At 37.5% G+C, this 17,922-nt stretch overlaps 2 protein-coding genes and 1 long non-coding RNA gene across 3 annotated transcripts; 2 read left to right on the forward strand and 1 right to left on the reverse strand.

Annotated features, from left to right (window-relative positions):
• Positions 1 to 1,636: 1,636 nt before the first annotated feature.
• Positions 1,637 to 3,444, reverse strand: LOC145129909 (uncharacterized). Its single transcript, XR_013717714.1, has 3 exons — positions 3,339 to 3,444; positions 2,345 to 2,408; positions 1,637 to 1,766 (listed from the first exon to the last, which is right to left on the reverse strand). It is a non-coding gene; the product is annotated as an uncharacterized LOC145129909 (long non-coding RNA).
• Positions 3,445 to 5,812: 2,368 nt separating this feature from the next.
• LOC145130931 (secreted RxLR effector protein 161-like) lies at positions 5,813 to 6,313 on the forward strand. Its single transcript, XM_079065683.1, has one exon. It carries the CDS (start codon positions 5,813 to 5,815, stop codon positions 6,311 to 6,313), a length of 501 nt encoding a protein of 166 aa, XP_078921809.1.
• A 4,176-nt stretch (positions 6,314 to 10,489) lies between these two features.
• Positions 10,490 to 11,140, forward strand: LOC145130932 (uncharacterized). The gene has a single exon (XM_079065684.1). It carries the CDS (start codon positions 10,490 to 10,492, stop codon positions 11,138 to 11,140), a length of 651 nt encoding a protein of 216 aa, XP_078921810.1.
• Positions 11,141 to 17,922: the final 6,782 nt, after the last annotated feature.

A 17,922-nucleotide genomic window follows, 5' to 3' on the forward strand; every position in this document is an offset into this window, starting at 1 on the left:
CCTAGGCATATGCCACATCGAATCAATTGTTTTACTACGATTTCTGATTTATATTTACATAAACTTAACTCATTGTAAATTTTATGAACTCACACGAAAAATATATTGCATCTACCTAAAAAAATAGGAGTTGGGATTAAAGGAGGAGGTAGAGACGTTAGCAGGGCACAAGAAGATGATGGAGAAATTGCCAGGTATGGAATTGACAGAAAGAACAAAGAAGCTTAGGCAAGCTTGCTTCAAAGCTATTTATAAGAAGAGAGGACTTAACAATCCTTAGTCCTTACCTTTTCTTTTAGCCATTTTGTTATAATTAGTGGATTTTAATCTACATTGTATGTGTTTTTCTCTTGATAGATTGATACCTTTTTTAGTTTCATTGTGTTTGTCTATTGATTTTTTATGCAGAAAATTTTGTATAATTTGGGTATTATAGTTTGTATTATGTATTTAGCTATATTCTAGATTGCCGAAACGACTACGCTGACGACTTTATACCAGAGGTCTATATAAATAGACTTATGAATTTAGTAGGAATAACTTGATTATAATCTTGTGATTTGTTCCATGTCTGATCCACTCCTAAGATTCACTCGACATGCCCCCAGTTATGTGTAATTAAAATTTTATTAGACTGTTGATCCTAATGAGTCTACCCTAAGTCCACAACCAAACAAGGAACATGTCAACTATGAGAAACACACATATGGACTTGTGAGTTATTTGTAAATTGATTAGGGAAATAAAGTTTTTTTTTTTTTTTTTTTTTTTTTTAGACATTGTTGGGTAAAATAATTGTAAAACACTTGTTGGGCCATGGTTAGGAGTGTTGGGCACCTTTTGGGCTTTCCATGGTTACTAAATGTGAAACATGTAGCACTTGTGTGGGCCCCCACAAAACTAAGTTTTCACATTTCTTTCCCACTTCTAGGCCCATTAGGGAACTTAATAGTCCAATGAGTTGGCCATTTTGGAGTGTATCCTTTCGGATACGTTTGATAAGGTCGGGTATTTTGATGGCTCAAAAGTAATGTGAATGACGCGTTTTGGCCTATAGGTTTGGGAACTCTCGCCTTTGGTCCCCAGATAAGCAAACTGGTCCCTCGGTTGATTGGGATGTATACGAATGCTTACCTAGTCAGGACTTTCGGGCTACCGGCACCTCCCCCTTCCAGTTACTATGCGTCCATTACTATGATCCTACCCAACTAGAGTGGATGACTTTGAATTTCCTATGAGCTCTAAGGAATACATATATGTATATACATTTTGTTAAACAACTTGAGTATGTGTGTGATTTTCAGAGAAAGTGGAGAATATTCACAAGTGTATGCACACATATAAGTGTCAGGAGTAATATGTATGCACATAAGGGAGCAATTAACACACAAAGGTATTCCTAGGATTTTCTAAGTGCGAATTGCATACAGTTGTGTGTGCATTTTATAAACTAGCATACGAGAGGACCCTAGAGGCTATAGACTAGGTCAAGGCAATTAACCTAATTCCCTATAGTCAAGGGCTCTGATACCAATCTGTCACACCCCGATCCTTGTCGGAATCGATCGAGGCGTGATATATTGTTCAAAGTCTCATTACAACTATGTTATAATATGATTAGATTCAATTAAGTACTAAGTATGCAAACAAGATCCACAACATACAAATACAAATCCAAATATGAACAACATTTATTACATCAAATTTAAATAGTCTTGTGGATTTCTAAGGCACAACCTATTTTTCATCAACTTCATTCTTCAAATCTGCATCATGGGTAAAAACAGGTCAACTACGAGAGTTGGTGAGTAATCTAATTTTAGTAGAGAAAATTGTGAAGTTGAAACCTTTATAATTGGAAATTTGTTTTCTTTTGAAGTCGGCAAACAATTGTATTTGAGATAACGGTTTATAAATCAAAAATTGATTAACAAATGATAACAACAACAATAAGTCCTCACCCTATATATACATATGTATATATATATATATATATATATAAATATATATAGGATGGAGCATCTAATCATCATACACACTCAACCACGTGCGATCAATCACCTTAGCGTCCCAAGGCGGGGTGGTCAACCCAATAGCGCTATTATTGTCCATAACGTACCTCAAGAATACGGGCATAGTCATGGAGATTAGACTAAAAATGGTAATGCACTACAAGTACATGTAGCGTAAACAAACAATAGTTATACAATTAATGATTCACGTATAAATGTCCCAACAATGTCTCAATTGTGATAAAACAATAAAATGAAGTTGGAATATATTAGAACCACATGATACACCCCAAAAGTATTGAAAATTATAAAGTATGGGGTAGATTACTCACTTTAGTCCCAAAATGAAATGCGTGTGTCGTACGATAGACGATTCGGGTCAAAATGGCGTAGAACCTAATATAATTAATAGTTTTGGTTTAGGAACTGCTAAACAAGAATGAAGTATTAATACAAATAATTAGACACGTATTCTTATATTAGATGAATTAACAATAATTCATTTTGATTATAATATTAAGGTATTTATTTGTTAAATGAATTTTAAATTGAATTACTTACTTTGCATAATTAATTTATATTTTCAATTTAGGCCAGATTTTAATAATTTCTTATTAAAATAATACCTTGCCCAATTATAATTATTTACAGATTTTAACAATTATTTATATGAAATAATCATTAAAATGCATTTTTTACATGCTTAAATACTTAGGAAAATAGTTTTAAATAGTAAACAGTATTGAAAAATTATGAAATTATTAGAAAATCATTATTTCATACAATATGAATTACTGTAAAATTTGTATATTTTTCTGAACTGTTTTAGTATTTATTTAATATTTTAATGATTAAACAACACAAAATTCGGGAAAAATAGTAAATGATTCTCAAAAAATCTGTAAAATTAACCATAGTTTTATAACATGATGTAGAGCTCAGTGTATAAGTTTCAGATATTTGTGACTAGGGGAAGTATTTTTTATATATTTCATTATTAATTAATCAATAAAATCATAAATAATAGTAAACAGTAATATAAATGCATGAAACTTCATATATCATGTTTAATCAGTATACATGTCATCCCAGAATTTTCTCAGAATTTATTGAATGCAACAAGTATTTTATGTGAATTATTGCCCTACTTTATTGAAATAATTATGATAATTCAATAAAAAAAAGTTATTTTCTGAAAATTTCCAGAACTTCTTATTTTATTGATGGTATTCTGAGAAAAATCAGGTTTATGAAAAAAATGAGTTTTAGATATTTTGGTGGATTTAATTTGTTTCTTGTATGAATTTGAAACTTTTAACAACATACCTTGATGAATGCTTCAAGAGGGATGAAGATTTGAGTATAATAGATTGTTCTTGGATGGAATATGAGTATTCTTGGAGGAAATTTCGAGATTGAGAGTGAGAGAAAGAATAGAGAAGGTTTAAGTGGTGAAGAGAATAATGTGTTGGGAGAAAAATGAAAGGAAAGTGGATGGGAGGTGTGAGTGGGAGACCATGGGAATAATCTTTTTGCTTTTGGTGGTCTTCATAATTTCCCACTAACACAAGCATCTTTTACATAATTAATATAAGAGTTTTATAAAATTTAAAGTAAAGTTTATAAAAATAGTGTTTTATAAAATTTAATGTAAAGTTTATAAAAATGGAGTTTTATAAAAGATAGGTTATGATTTGATTATAACAATCTACTTTGATTTGAAGTTTAATTATAGCATTCAAGTTTGATTCTTTTAATTTAATTAGAGCATTATACTTTGATTTGATTTTAATATGGTATCATAATTGTATTTGATTATAGTTATAACGTTGTACTATACTATGTTGCTATTAACGTCAATTTATATCGTAGTGTATGGGTTTTGATCCTATTAGCGTCAAGTAATCTTGAGTAGGGTTTGAATGAGATTGAGAGAGGTTTCGTTTGTGATCTTTTTGAGTGTCCGGCTTCGCAACGCAAGGTCCATAGACCCCGTTAAGCCATGATTTAGTGTCCTACACAATCCCGATGATTGTGCAATAGTGTTTTATCGCTTTGGTTCATTGTTTAGCACTGTTAAGGCTAAGGAAAATCAAACACATGAACTTTCCAAATGATGTTTTCTCATTAAAATAGTGAATTGTACAGTGATTACATAACGTAAACCCTATCATACAAGGGTTAATGGAGTTGACCGGTTTGACTAGTTGACTTTGTTTGACTTTGACTTGACCGAAATTTGATGGTTGTCACACAACTCATGAAGTTTCAACCCAAATCTGATGAAGCGATATTCTTGGGATACTCAACCAAATCCAAAGCATACGAGATTTGAATTGTCAGACTCGTGTTCTTGAAGAAAGATTTGATGTGACCTTCGATGACAACTATGTTCGGAATTCTGGCCCAACTAATGTCACAACCCACATCATGGAGCCCGATGATCCATCTCCAGGATGTCCGAATTCTCAAATTATCCATGAAGTCGACTTTAAAACCCTGTTTGTACCATCAGAAACAACTCTTGATTCGGAATCTCGATCAGGATCGTCCTCATCAACTGCCACTCTAATTTCCCAAAATCTAAATCCCACTTTTCCTCCATTTGATTCCTTTCTGATTCAACCTTCACATGTTGAGGGGGAGAATGGTCTTCCATCTCTTGAATCAAATGTTGAAGGATTCCAAGATGCAGCAGATCAATTCACCGTATTCGATCCTATCCGAACAATAACGAAGGAGATGCCAATTTCTTTGACTTTCCGAACGAAGACGACATAGATATATCCGGTTCAAAAGTTTAGGGAGAGCGTAATCCTCAAAATCAAACTGCTCAGGGGGAGCAACATAACCCCATTGTTGATGTCGGATCGTCCGCTGCACAAGATCTTCCGAGATTACATATCTGGACAAAGGATCATCCTCCAAACCAGGTGATCGGAAATCTGAACACTGGTGTTCAAACTCGTTTTGCTACTAACATCCAAAACGAATGTCATTTCTCGGCATTTATCTGAACGGTTGAACCAAAATCCATCAAGGAAGCATTAGAACATGCTGACTGGATTACAACCATACAAGAAGAGTTAGCAGAATTTGATAGAAATGAAGTGTGGACTCTCATCCCTCCTCCTCAGGATCACCCTATTGTTGGTACGAGATGGGTTTTCCTAAACAAGCTAGACAACGCTGGAGTTATTATCTGAAAGAAAGCAAGATTGGTGGCTAAAGGATTCACTCAGATTGAAGGACTTGATTATGACGAGACCTTTTCTCCTGTTGCTCATCTTGAAGCCATCAAAATATTTCTTGCTTATGTAGCTCACAAAGGCTTTAAGTTTTACCAAATGGATGTTAAAAGTGCTTTTCTTAATGGCGAAGTAGATATTGAAGTGTATCTCCAACAGCCCCCCGGTTTTGTAAATCTTTCTTATACAAACTACTGCTACAAACTCCGAAAAGTTGTTTATGGCCTCAAGCAAGCTCTTCGCGCCTGGTACGAGACTCTCACCTAATTTATCATGCGTTCTAGTTTTCAAAGAGGAATTCTCGATCCTACGCTATTCCAAAGATTAAATGGAAAACACCTCATGTTAGTCCAAATCTACATTGAAGATATCATTTTTGGATCAACAGATTCATTAATAATTGCTGATTTTGCCAAGTTAATGGTTAGTCGATTCCAAATGAGCATGCATCATGAATTAAGTTTCTTCCTCGAACTCCAAGTAAAGGAAACCAACAGAGGAATCTTTATTCACCAAGAAAAATAAATTTCTGAGCTTCTCAAGATATATTCAATGGACACATGTGCCTCTACAAAGGTTCCTATGGGTTTTAGATACAAGATCTTCTCGGACCCATCTGGTGTTGCTGTCGATGAAAAGAAGTATAGGGGAATGATTGGATTGCTACTCTACTTAATAGCAAGTCATCTGGACATCATGTTCTCTACATGCCCGTGTGCCAGATTTCAAGTCAATCCAAAGATGTCTCATCTTTTGGCGGTTAAGCAAATATTCCAAAAGCTCAAAGGTGCAAAGAGTCTCGGAATCTGGTATCCATCAAATGAGAGTTTGCTCCTTCAAGCATACTCCGATTCCAACTATGGCGCTCTTCAATTGGACAGAAAAATCACCTCTGGAGGTTGTCAATTTTTGGGTGGAATATTGGTTAGTTGGTCATCTAATAAACAGAATTGCATTGCTCTTCCAACAGTCGAAGCGGAATACATTGATGTTGCTAGTTGCACTTCTCAAGTTCTTTGGATGAAATCTCAGTTATTGGACTATGGTTATTGATTTCAACAAATTCGAATCTATTATGATTATCAAAGTGCCACTGCAATCTCTCACAATCCAATTCAGCACTTCATGACGAAGCATGCCGATATTCGGTACCATTTTATTAAATATCATGTTTTAAAAGGAAACATTGAACTTATTTTTGTTGCATCTGACGATGAAATTGCTGATGTATTTACTAAGGCATTAGACAAAACCAAATTCAATGGGTTTCTGAACAAAATGGGTATAATGTTGTCTGATCCTCAATTCTTCCAAGAGGCTTGTACTCTCTGATGGAAACACCAGAAAGTGAATTAATTCCAAAGTCAAAATCTTTTTCATCTCAAAATCATTTCCTCTCGGAATAAATAGGATCATTTTACGTGTTTTTTTTGTCTAACCTCTTCTTCTTGTTTTAAGTTGTACATCTTTCGTCATCTATTGAAGTTCATGACCAATATAGTTAATTGGTATTTTGCTTTGATCTCGCCTCATAATCTATCTCAAAAGTGTGTTATGAAGTTCACCTCCGAATTCAAGTCCAAAATGGTAATGTGCATTCACCTCTTACCTCTGTCTGAGCTCTGACTCTTCATGTCTCGGAATCTCAAATCTGTGTAAAAAATGTCCTCTAAGATCTTCATGCATTTTACCTCTGATATTCAGTCTGTAACTGTGCCCTCTCGAACTCTATATCATGTACAAGTGTTGTGTTCATTTTCTCCTCGAAGCATCTTATGACACTCAATCTCGAAATTTCTTTGTTCCGAGACCATCCGTTTGAAGAGAAGTTCAAAGGTTTTTCATTAAAAAAAAATTTCCGAAATGGTTTCTTAAATGACTTAACAGTTACTTTTTTAAATGATTATCTTTAATTCCTAAATAATCGCGGTTTTTGCACACGTCTCGATAAAGTGTACATAAACTCAAACTAAAATGATGGTTTTCATTTTTGCACGTATTGCCATCGCATCTTTCGTCCTTGTAGGTCAAACACATGGCAATTTTGGAAACACATTTAATGCGATCCGTTTTCCAATCAGGTGTAATCATTAAAGTTTTTCATAACCCGACCCAGATATCCAAACTATATAAAGATTTCAAACCCTAACTGTTCCTTTTTACGCTCTATTCTCCTTTTTCTCCAACATTCTCTCTGCAACCTATTCTTCGAGCTATCATACCTACAATAATGGCATCTTCTCAAAATGACCCAAAAATTCCAAACACAGTCTCAAAGAAGAAATCCTTGAAAGGTTCTGCTTCATCTTCATCAACAGAACCAGTCTTCCGCGAAACCACCCAACTCTTCTCACTCGATCCTATGGATTATGACGAATCCATTCGAGTGATGATTGAGTTCATATCACGCCATCCCATCGCCATTCCTCTCACTAAAACCCCAAATCCCGAAATACCTCTACGAATCCTTCACACTGCCTTCGAGTGGATCAACATGCGAGATGGAGTTCTGACAACAAAAATCATAGGTGATCGAATTGCTCCGGTGTCAAAGCAAACTTTCCTCAAGGATATTGGAATCCCAGAAAACGCCAAGGATTTTACAGTGCAAGAACCAACGAATGAAGAGTTCCAGACATTCCTTAACGAAATTGGGTATATAGACGATTTTAAAGCCAAGAAGTTCAAGAAATCAGCCGTTCCTGGCCTTTGGACTGTATTGATGCACCTCATTCAACGAGGTCTTTCAGGAAAACATGGCGGTACTGATACAATGAGAAAATATTGTCTCTATGTTGTTTACATCATCTACACATGAAGGAACAATGCCGTCGATCTAACCGAGGTCCTATGGCAAGACTTTTGGAAGTTTGCCATTAAGAGAAAGCCACAAGAGATTTCAAGAGAGACAAGATCCAATTCCGATCAACACAGAACCGAAAGCGGAGTTTCTCTCCTTTAGAGCTATTAGGAAATATAGACTTCCGAAAAAATCCTTTTTCGGACCCACTCGTAGACTGCCACAACACATGTTGGACACTTTTCCATCCGATTCTTTGTTGAAACAAAAAGTGACCCTCTTCAGCTATAAGGAACCGCATACTTCTACACTTGGTGATATCGCAGAGAAGCTACTACCGGAGACCTGTTTGTGAAAGTTGAAGTACCGCAGACTTGAAGACCAACCGCAGAGTGAAGATTTGCATGAAGATAGTTTAGTTTACTTTAACTGACGCTGCTTGTTTATATTGTAATATCCGGTGAACCATTCATGGTCACCGTAGTCAGTTACTTTAGATTATTTTACTATTTCTTTGTAACTTTAGGGACTCTATAAATAGAGCATCCCTCTTCATGTACTCTTACCACTTCCAGAACTCTTATTTGAAATACAAGATTGTTCATCTCTCTATCTATTAACTTAACTGATAAACCGAGTCCCTCTTCACTTTAGTTGATCACACTTACTAAGGGGCTGTTTGGCAGGATCTGAATTTTTAAGAGGTCTGAATTTTTAAGATCTGAATTTTAAAATGTTGTTTGGTTGGATCATCTGAATTGTTGTGCTCAATGATAAAAATGACCATTTTACCCTTATATGTTCTTTTTTTGCTGAATTCAATGTTTTTATGTATAAAATAACTAAAACAATCATGTTGATTATCCCAAACAGCTTCAATCCTAACAAGGCTACATGATAGTTCCATCAGTACTACTATGCAAGAGCACCAACAAGAAATACTGCCAACAACATCGTCACGATCAACATATCTTCCCAACCTCACAACCAGTTCCAATCTACATCCATGTTGCATGTTATGATCCTCCAATGATCAAAAGTTGTTGATGCCATGGAATACCCTCTTTCTCCTGAATCTTTGCTTTCACATAACCAATTGTATCCGAGTTTTTCACCTTCATTGGGATTGGTCTTCCCTACAAAGTCTCAACATCAATATGTTTATAAAGACCATTATTTAGCAACCTCATAAGTAGATTTCACCAAATAAACACAAAATCATCAAAGTTCAGCAACAGAATTTAGCTATAGATAAACATATATTTCAGAAAGCTAGACCAATATACTCTAAAGCTACTGCTTTCTCAATCAAAATACAACTAGTGACCTGATATTCTCAGCAGCTACCATACAACTAATACCCTAAAATTTTATATCTACTCTAAATAAGAATGGCTTTCCAAGCATCACACTTTTCATTGGATTCAGTTCCTGGAGCTGATACCGGGTAGCACAACTTGATTTCAGAAAAAATAGCAAGAGAAGGAGAGATCATTTGATTTTAGAATTTCAAGGCAATTGATAACTATACACATCTGATTTCAGTTAAAAGAAAAAGAAAAAATGAAGCAACACATCTGATTACATAGTGAAAGAGATTACATAGAAAGAGAAAGAGAGAAGCCAAAGAATTTACCTGCAGAAGTCATCGTAGGTGCAGACGATGTCGCTGTGGCGCAGCTGTCGGAGAGGACGCCGGAAACAGAGCTGGAGGCAGAGAGGACGCCGACGACTGCGATGGCCAGGAGGGAAGAAAACTTCCGCAGATCGGGGCGGAGGTTTGCTGTGTGCGGCGATGATAAAGAAAAGTGGAGACGTGATTTTGAAACGAAAAGAAAAGAGCGAGACCTACGAGGGCAGCGACCATCTTTTTATTTTTTCAGATGTGGATTAAACTCTTAATTTTTAAGAGGCATTTATCAAATTCAGAGGGGTTTAATAAGAGGGTACCAAACAAGCCACATCTGAATTTTTAAGAGGTTACCTCTTAAATTTTCAATTAAGAGCTAAACAAACAGGGCCTAACTTGTGTTTGCATGCAAACCTCGTTATGAATCAACTTGGTGTCTACTTGATATAACTTGTTGCTATTTTTTCCTTTATATTTCTGCAATCTAACTCTTCTAACTTATTATTTTTGAGCTAACAAGATCCTTCGAGATTAACTTATTATTCCGCATCATATAATCTTGTGACTAACGTTTGTTCAAGTTTTTCTCTCAACAATTGGTATCAGAGCCAAAGTGGTTGATTTTTAAACGAAAATATGATTTTAGAAAGCCTTCTATACCACTAAAGCTTATTCTTAAAAAATAAAAAAACAAGGAAATATGGCACAAGCTTCTTCATTGAACATTTCCAACAGTGTTGGAGGCTCGAACAACGCACCAATACTTGTTGCAAGTGAATACCACCATTAGTCTCAGAGAATGGAAATGTATCTTAAGAGACTCGGTAGAGATGTATGGAGGTTTGTGGAGGAAGGACCCCATGTCCTTGTTCTCGCTCCCGTTCAAGCAGATGGTGCTCAGGAAAGACTAGGTGGAGCTCAGTCAGCCTTGAACCGACCAACAAATAATGATCTTGACAAAATGGAGAAAGACGCCACAGCCTTTTATGAAATCTCATGTGGTATTGCTCCAGATAATTTCGACATTATCATCAATTGCAAGTATGCCAAGGAGATTTGGGATGTGCTCAAGAATCTTTACCAGGGGTCAGAACAAGCTCAAGACAAGAAACTTACAACAACTCTCAAGGAGTTTACCAACTTTAAAGCCTTACCTGGTGAAAGCCTTGATGACTCTTTCAAGAGATTCAACCTTATCATCACCAAACTTTCAAATGCTGGCATTATACGAAGCAACCATGAAACAAACCTAAAGTTCCTAAATGGTCTGGGTAGACATTGGACTATTGTTGAGATGATAGTCCAAGGAGATAGAAAGATCCATACTCTCTCACTGTTCAAGCTATACGGTGAACTTCAAGCCCAAGAATCGACGGTGTTAAAGGATTATGTAGATATGGGTGGACCACTTGCTTGGATGGCTCAAACTCCACAGTTTAAAACTCCTTAGTACACATATCCCACAGAATCATCATATTAACACTCATATGCCAACTCACCGCAATCCTGTCTGAAGGAACGCCATACAATACTTCTACATGTTGTTGTTGGCTCATTGATGTACCTCACTGCTAGTCGACGAGACATTGTGTTTGCTACGGGTTTATGTGCCAGATATTAATCATATACCAAAATATCCCACTTGACCGCAGTCAAGCAGATCTTCAGATATCTAAAAGGGAGTAAAGCCTTTGGTATTTGGTACCCTGCGGGCAACGACTTCAGTCTTCAAGCTTTTACAGACGTTGATCATGCCGGATGCAGACTCGAACAAAAGAGCACTTCGGATGGATGTCAGTTTTTGGGTGGAAGATTAGTTAGTTGGTCTTCAAGAAAACAAAACTATGTTTCATTGTCTATTGTAGAGGCAGAATATGTGGCCGCAGCCAGTTGTTGCTACCAAGTCCTTTGGATGAAGACACAACCTTTGGACTACGGGTACATGATGCTGCGGGTGCCCATCTATTGTGATTCGGAGATTGCTATATGGATTTCTCATAATCCTATTCATCACTCGAAGACGAAACACATAGAGCTACTGTACCATTTCGTCAAAGACCACATCCTCAAAGGTAACATCGAACTTATTTTTGTGTCAACTCATGAAGAAATAGCTGATGTTTTCACTAAAGAACTCGAGTCCACAAAACTGAATGGATTTTTTGAAATGTTAGGGATGATGAACCCTAACCCACAGTTCTTCTTGAAAGGATAGGTACCGCATACCTCAATTGGTCTCTGGGTGTGAATAAATTGCTTCTTTTCTTTTCAACACAAAACTCTTGAAGCAATTTATCCACTGAAGTCTGTTTCTAGAATAACTGATATAGTATACACTTCATAATTGCTCCTCGGTATACCATGTATACTGAAGTCACTTATGATCTATATTCTCTACGGGTCACCTTATTTCTTTTATTTCTAACCTTCATGATCTAGTTTGTCTTTCAGCTACCGCATACACATTACATGCTACCGCAGGTGCATTAAATGAACCCACAATCATCACTTCAAAAATGCCTTAAATGATATTGTGTGCTACTTAATGAAATTAAAAACATTCTTCAAACATTAATTTTGTCGCACATGATATCTCAGTCTCTTTTCAAATGACTTTCCTCGTCAGGCCTATTTTTGGATAAAAATAAAGAAAAACGATTTGCCTTCTGAAAAATCTTTTTGCAAATCCTTTCCAATCACATCACGCAACCGTTAGGGTCTAATCCGTTCCACTTCCCCATTTTTCACAACGGATAAACCATTTTGCACCCCACGTTTAACCGGCGTGTCATCATGGGCCTGTCAATTATTAAATGCTCATCTTTTCCTGGAAATTAGTTACTTTTGATTTATTTTAATTATATCTGATAATGGTAAAAACCCAAGGGTTTTTAACTTTAACAACTGATTAAATTAATACCAATTTTTTTTTTGAAATCCGAAGGTATAAAAAACCCCTTTTCTTCCCAAGAGAGCTTTTACGCTTTCTGAACTCACAAACGATCTTCATTTCTTTAACCTCTGGCAAAAACCATTTTCGAGCAAGTTCTTCAAATTGTTTTCTGCAACAATGGTGAAGTCAGGCATTTCAAAGAAACAATCCAAAGCTTCAGGATCAGCGCAACCAACTGGGTCAGAATCGAAAATCAAGGACCTAACTCCTTCGATTGCAGCCAGCAATTACAGAGGAATTTTTGAAGATCATGCATCCTACAATGAAGCAATCAAACTGATGATCAAGTTTCTTCCATCCCATTCTCTTTATGGAGCTTTCAATTCATTCATAGAAGTCGTACCACGAGAGGTTCTTTTCAAATGTGCTTTCTCTACTTTCAAACCTAGCAATAATCTTCAAGAAGTTCATCTGAATTTCATTACGACTCTTTGGTGGTTCTGACCAAAGAAAAATTCCTTTCTGCAATCAATTTGAGGGTTCCTCCATCGACAAAGCTTTATTCTCCAAGCACAACTGATGTGTTTACTGCACTTTACCAAATAGGGTATCAAGCTAAACTCAAAGGAGTAGGGGAATTCAAGAAAAGCAGGTTTCCTACTGTTTGGCAATTTGTTTGTCATTTCGTGATTAGGTGTCTCTCAGGCAGAACAGGAGGGACGGATAACATGGAAAAACAAATTTTGGACATAGTGTGGAGTATCTACACTGGAAATGCAGTCAACTATGGCCAAATCATCTGGGATGATTTTCTGCAATACATCTCCAAGGATACACCAAAGGAAGGCATGGCAGAACTGACGTTTGCAAGGTTTTGGTCACTGTGTCTTATTGATCTACACAAGGATGCTAAACTTAGCATGAGCAATGACACCAACTTATTCTCAGCTCGCGATCTAAAGAGGTACAATCCTTCCAAGGATCAGTCAATTTTTGGTCCCATTCGTAGATTACCAATGTATATTCTTGAGTCCATTGGACTTACTACCCTAGAGGTGGATGACCACATAATGGCAATGAGTGATATTGCCCCAAATTACTCTTCCCCACCAAGACCCAGTCATCCTACCGCAGCCCAGGACCACTATCCAAAACCTACAAAACCTAGTCAGCCTACCGCAGCTCAGGACCTGCAGCCAAAACCCAAAAGGGTTAAATCCCTTTCTAAGATAACACCTATGAATGTTGTCAAGAAGGGATTTGTTCCTTCAAAGAAAAGAAAAGATAAGACCGCAAAGTCTGGTCCTAAAGCTCAACCTTCCATCTCTAAGGTTCATGATTCCCTTGTTAATGTTATCGATGACACTCAAGATGAGCCTTCAGAATCCGCATACATCTTTAGAAGAAAGAAGTTGAAGCTCACCCCAAGTCACAACCATATGCAAACCACAGCCAATGTTGGAGTCTCTCAAAAGACTCCCGCAACCATTCGAGTCACTGGAGACTTACCCGCAAGAACCCCAACTCACAACTCGGATACAAATAGTGTATCTGTTTCATCTCACAATGGAGACAGACCCCCATCTAGAGCCCAAGTGGATCCAGATGTGAACAGTCTCCCTAAGGTCTCTAGGGCTTCACGATTGTACGTCTTTGAACCTGAGGAGTTGAGCTCCATTTTTCTTCGAGTCACACATACACTTGATACACCTGTTGCACCACAGGGCACTTCTTTTTCAGCCCTTTCCAGAACAAAGCTGAGGCCAAACTTGATTTTAGATCAAGGAGACCAAGGAAGCTCTGGAAACCCTATACCTCCTACGTTACTTACAAGCGGTTTAGGCATGGTGAGCACCAACGTGCAAGGATACATGAACTCGATGGATACCTTGGTGCGTAAAGGACTTGACGGATATGCATATGATGACTCTTGGACTCAATACTGTCCAACAACAGAGTATGGGTTAAGAAAATTTGAAGCCTTTAAAAGGGCATTGCAAGCAAGAAAGGCTCAACAGGTACAACTGCAACAACGTAAGGAAGAATCTCTCCAAATTGTAGCTAAATACCGGTCCAAAATGATCAATAATGCCAAAACAGTACACGACATTTTGGCAATTCAGTAATGGATGTCCAAAATGGAAAATACTGTTCAACAAGTTCAAAACATAGAGGATGTTCTTGGTCCTTAAAATCCTCCTCCAAATGATGAATCCCATGACTCAAACGATGATGGAACCAATGTTCGGTCTTGATGATGATAATCTAGACGACATTCAATAGCCTCCTCTTTCAGACGATTTCATTATGGTTATTGATGATGAAGAATTGAGTGGATCTCAACATTCCACTTCAAAGCCTAAACAAAAGAAGAAGAAGAAGAAGAAGAAGATAGCAGTTTCAAGGAAAGAATTTCTCAACCTTCAAGCCAAAGTAGATCAAATCTTGGTTGCAGTCTCTTCCTCCACCCTGCAGAGCACTGAGACTCCAAAACCACAATCACTCATTAACCGTGTTGAAATCCTAGAGACTAGAGAAAGAATGAATGCACAAAGGATTCTTCTACGTATTGAAATGGGTATCAGGGATCTTGACAATCTACGAACCACAGATCACAAAAAATTCTTGTCCAAGGCTGAAGACTTCATCAAGGAAGTAAAGGAGTTGAAGAATGATTTCCAACAAACCCTGCAAACCCAAGGCAACAACTCCAAGCAGCTTGTGGATGAAACCCATACCGCATATGAAACAGGGTTTGCGGTACTCCAAGACACCATCAAGGGATTGAGAAGATCCCTCACTGCAAAACAAACTGTTGAAGAAATTCTCCGCCTCACAAAGGAGATTCATCAACATCTCTTTAGTCTTGTGATCTCCAACACCCAACAAGTGTGTGCTCAAATGAAAAACCATTTTAATGCCACCTTCCAAAAGATTAAAGAATTGAAATAGTGGTTTGAGGAGCAGCTGAAGCCTGCTTCCTCAAAAGGGGGAAGTGAAAGTGATCCAAATAGAGAACCTTCAAAGTCCTAAACCCCCTCAGTTCATCATTCTCAAACTCCTCCACAGGATCAACCTCCTACCGCAAAGCTCATGAAAGAACCAACTCCACGGTCCTCTCTACAAAAGTCTCCACAAATGTCAATTTCTCAATCTTCTCCTCAATAATCAACTTCTCTCATCTCCAAGAATATGGAAGAAGTAATGTCTTCGGATCATTCCGATGACTCTCCGGCCACAGCTCAAAAGCAACGTGAATGGATTGCTGCCATGTTTGCGGATGAAATCTGGAAGGAGCAAGGGTTTGACACCACATTTGATGAAACCCCGATCAATTCATGGGTAAACCCAACCCGTAGAATTCTTGATGCTGACTACACTCCTCATCTCACATACGTAGAACCTCCATCAGACGGCTATTGGGACATTCCAATTTCTCCCAACTCCAAATTCTTCCTAGTCTTTCAATCGCTTGATCTCAGCCTCCCTGATGAAAGAAGACTCCTCATGGAGTTCGAATGGTTGAACCTCTTTCATGCCAAGCATTGTTCCAAGTTTGAGAATATCTGGTCCAATGATAGACCAGACGGGGTGAACAACTACAAAGTTAGAAAATTCATGAAAACTGAATTTTTCCAATACATCCTGACCAGAAGAGGATGTGAATATATCAGAACTAAAGCTGATTTTGTGTGCATGAACCCCAAAGAGATATTTTGGATAGTTAGGGTGTTTCAGATCAAAGCTGAAAAATATCCTAAGATGAAGGTTGCCTTTGAAAGGGGTTGTGAATTCCTAAAGGCATTGGTATGCGACTTTGGAAAGATTGATGTTGAAATACGTCCAATCCTTGCCAACAAGTTCGAGTTTCCTCCCTTTGAGCGTGTGTCCAATTACATTGAAGGATTCCAAGATATGTCCGTTGGTGCAACAAGCTTACCTGAGCTTCGGGTTGTGTAAAAGAAAGCTCAAGATGGTCCCACATAATTCATTCCTGTAACAGCAATCCATCGACTAAAAAACGCAACTGGATATCACTTTGGCTTCAGTGCAAAGGTCAAAGCACACAATTGTTGAAGTCAAGTTCAAAATTTCAAGAAGAATCCAGTGGTTGTTTGAAGTTAGAAAATTTTGGTGGATTATCATCAAGTTCCTGAAAATGAACAAATGAAAGAAATAAGCTGAGAGGTCACCTTAGGGGAAATTATTGAAACAAAAAGTGACCCTCTTCGGCTATAAGGATCCGCATACTTCTGCACTTGCTGATACCACATAGAAGCTACTACTGGAGACCTTTTTATGAACGTTGAAGTACCGCAGACTTGAAGACCAACCACAGAGTGAAGATTTGCATGAAGATAGTTTAGTTTACTTTAACTGACATTGCTTGTTTACATTGTAATATCTGGTGAATCATTCATGGTCGCCGTAGTCAGTTACTTTAGATTATTTTACTATTTCTTTGTAACTTTCGGGACTCTATAAATAGAGCATCCCTCTTCATGTACTCTTACCACTTCCAGAACTCTTATTTGAAATACAAGATCGTTCATCTCTATCTCTATTAACTTAACTAATAAACAGAGTCCCTCTTCACATTAGTTGATCACACTTACTAACTTGTGTTTGCATGCAAACCTCGTTATGAATCAACTTGGTGTCTACTTGATATAACTTGTTTCTATTGATTTCCTTTATATTTCCTCAATCTAACTCTTCTAACTTATTATTGTTGAGCTAACAAGATCCTTTGATATTAACTTATTATTCCGCATCATATTATCTTGTGACTAACGTTTGTTCAAGTTTTTCTGTCAACATTCGTATTTCTTGAAATATCACTTAGAGACTTTGATTGTGTTTGAGCTAACACAGTCTGCCCCAGTCTCTGTTGCACAACCCTCAGATGTGGTCAAACTAGTCTCGACTGGTGGCAAAAAGAAGAAGGAGGCCAAACACAAAACCTCTCCTACGAAAGTTTAAACCAAAAAGAGAACCAAAGTCGGTGCTTCCTCTCAAAAGGAATCACATGATGACATTCTGACTGACTCTGGTCATCCACTTACCCCTCCAGGCCACTCTTTCGAAGTACCCTTCGGAGCTTCAATACCAATTGCACACACACGGGGAGTCACCACATAATCCACCCTTATCTTCCCAAAAAGGTGATGTCGGTGTTGAAAAACGTTCCTTGCACACCCCCCTGGAACACACTCACGATTCATTTCGGAAATCCCTTTTTCTTCAACACAAGCATGATCAGAGCCCCTTGCCCTGGATCCTAAGCTCTCTAAAGCTGGGGTTGTCCCTCCAACTTCAAGAGCCACAATTGGTCTGAT

This window comes from Lactuca virosa, chromosome 8 (assembly GCF_052849685.1).
Source record: "Lactuca virosa cultivar CGN04683 chromosome 8, Lactuca_virosa_CGN04683_v6, whole genome shotgun sequence".
In the NCBI taxonomy this organism is placed as follows: domain Eukaryota; kingdom Viridiplantae; phylum Streptophyta; class Magnoliopsida; order Asterales; family Asteraceae; genus Lactuca; species Lactuca virosa.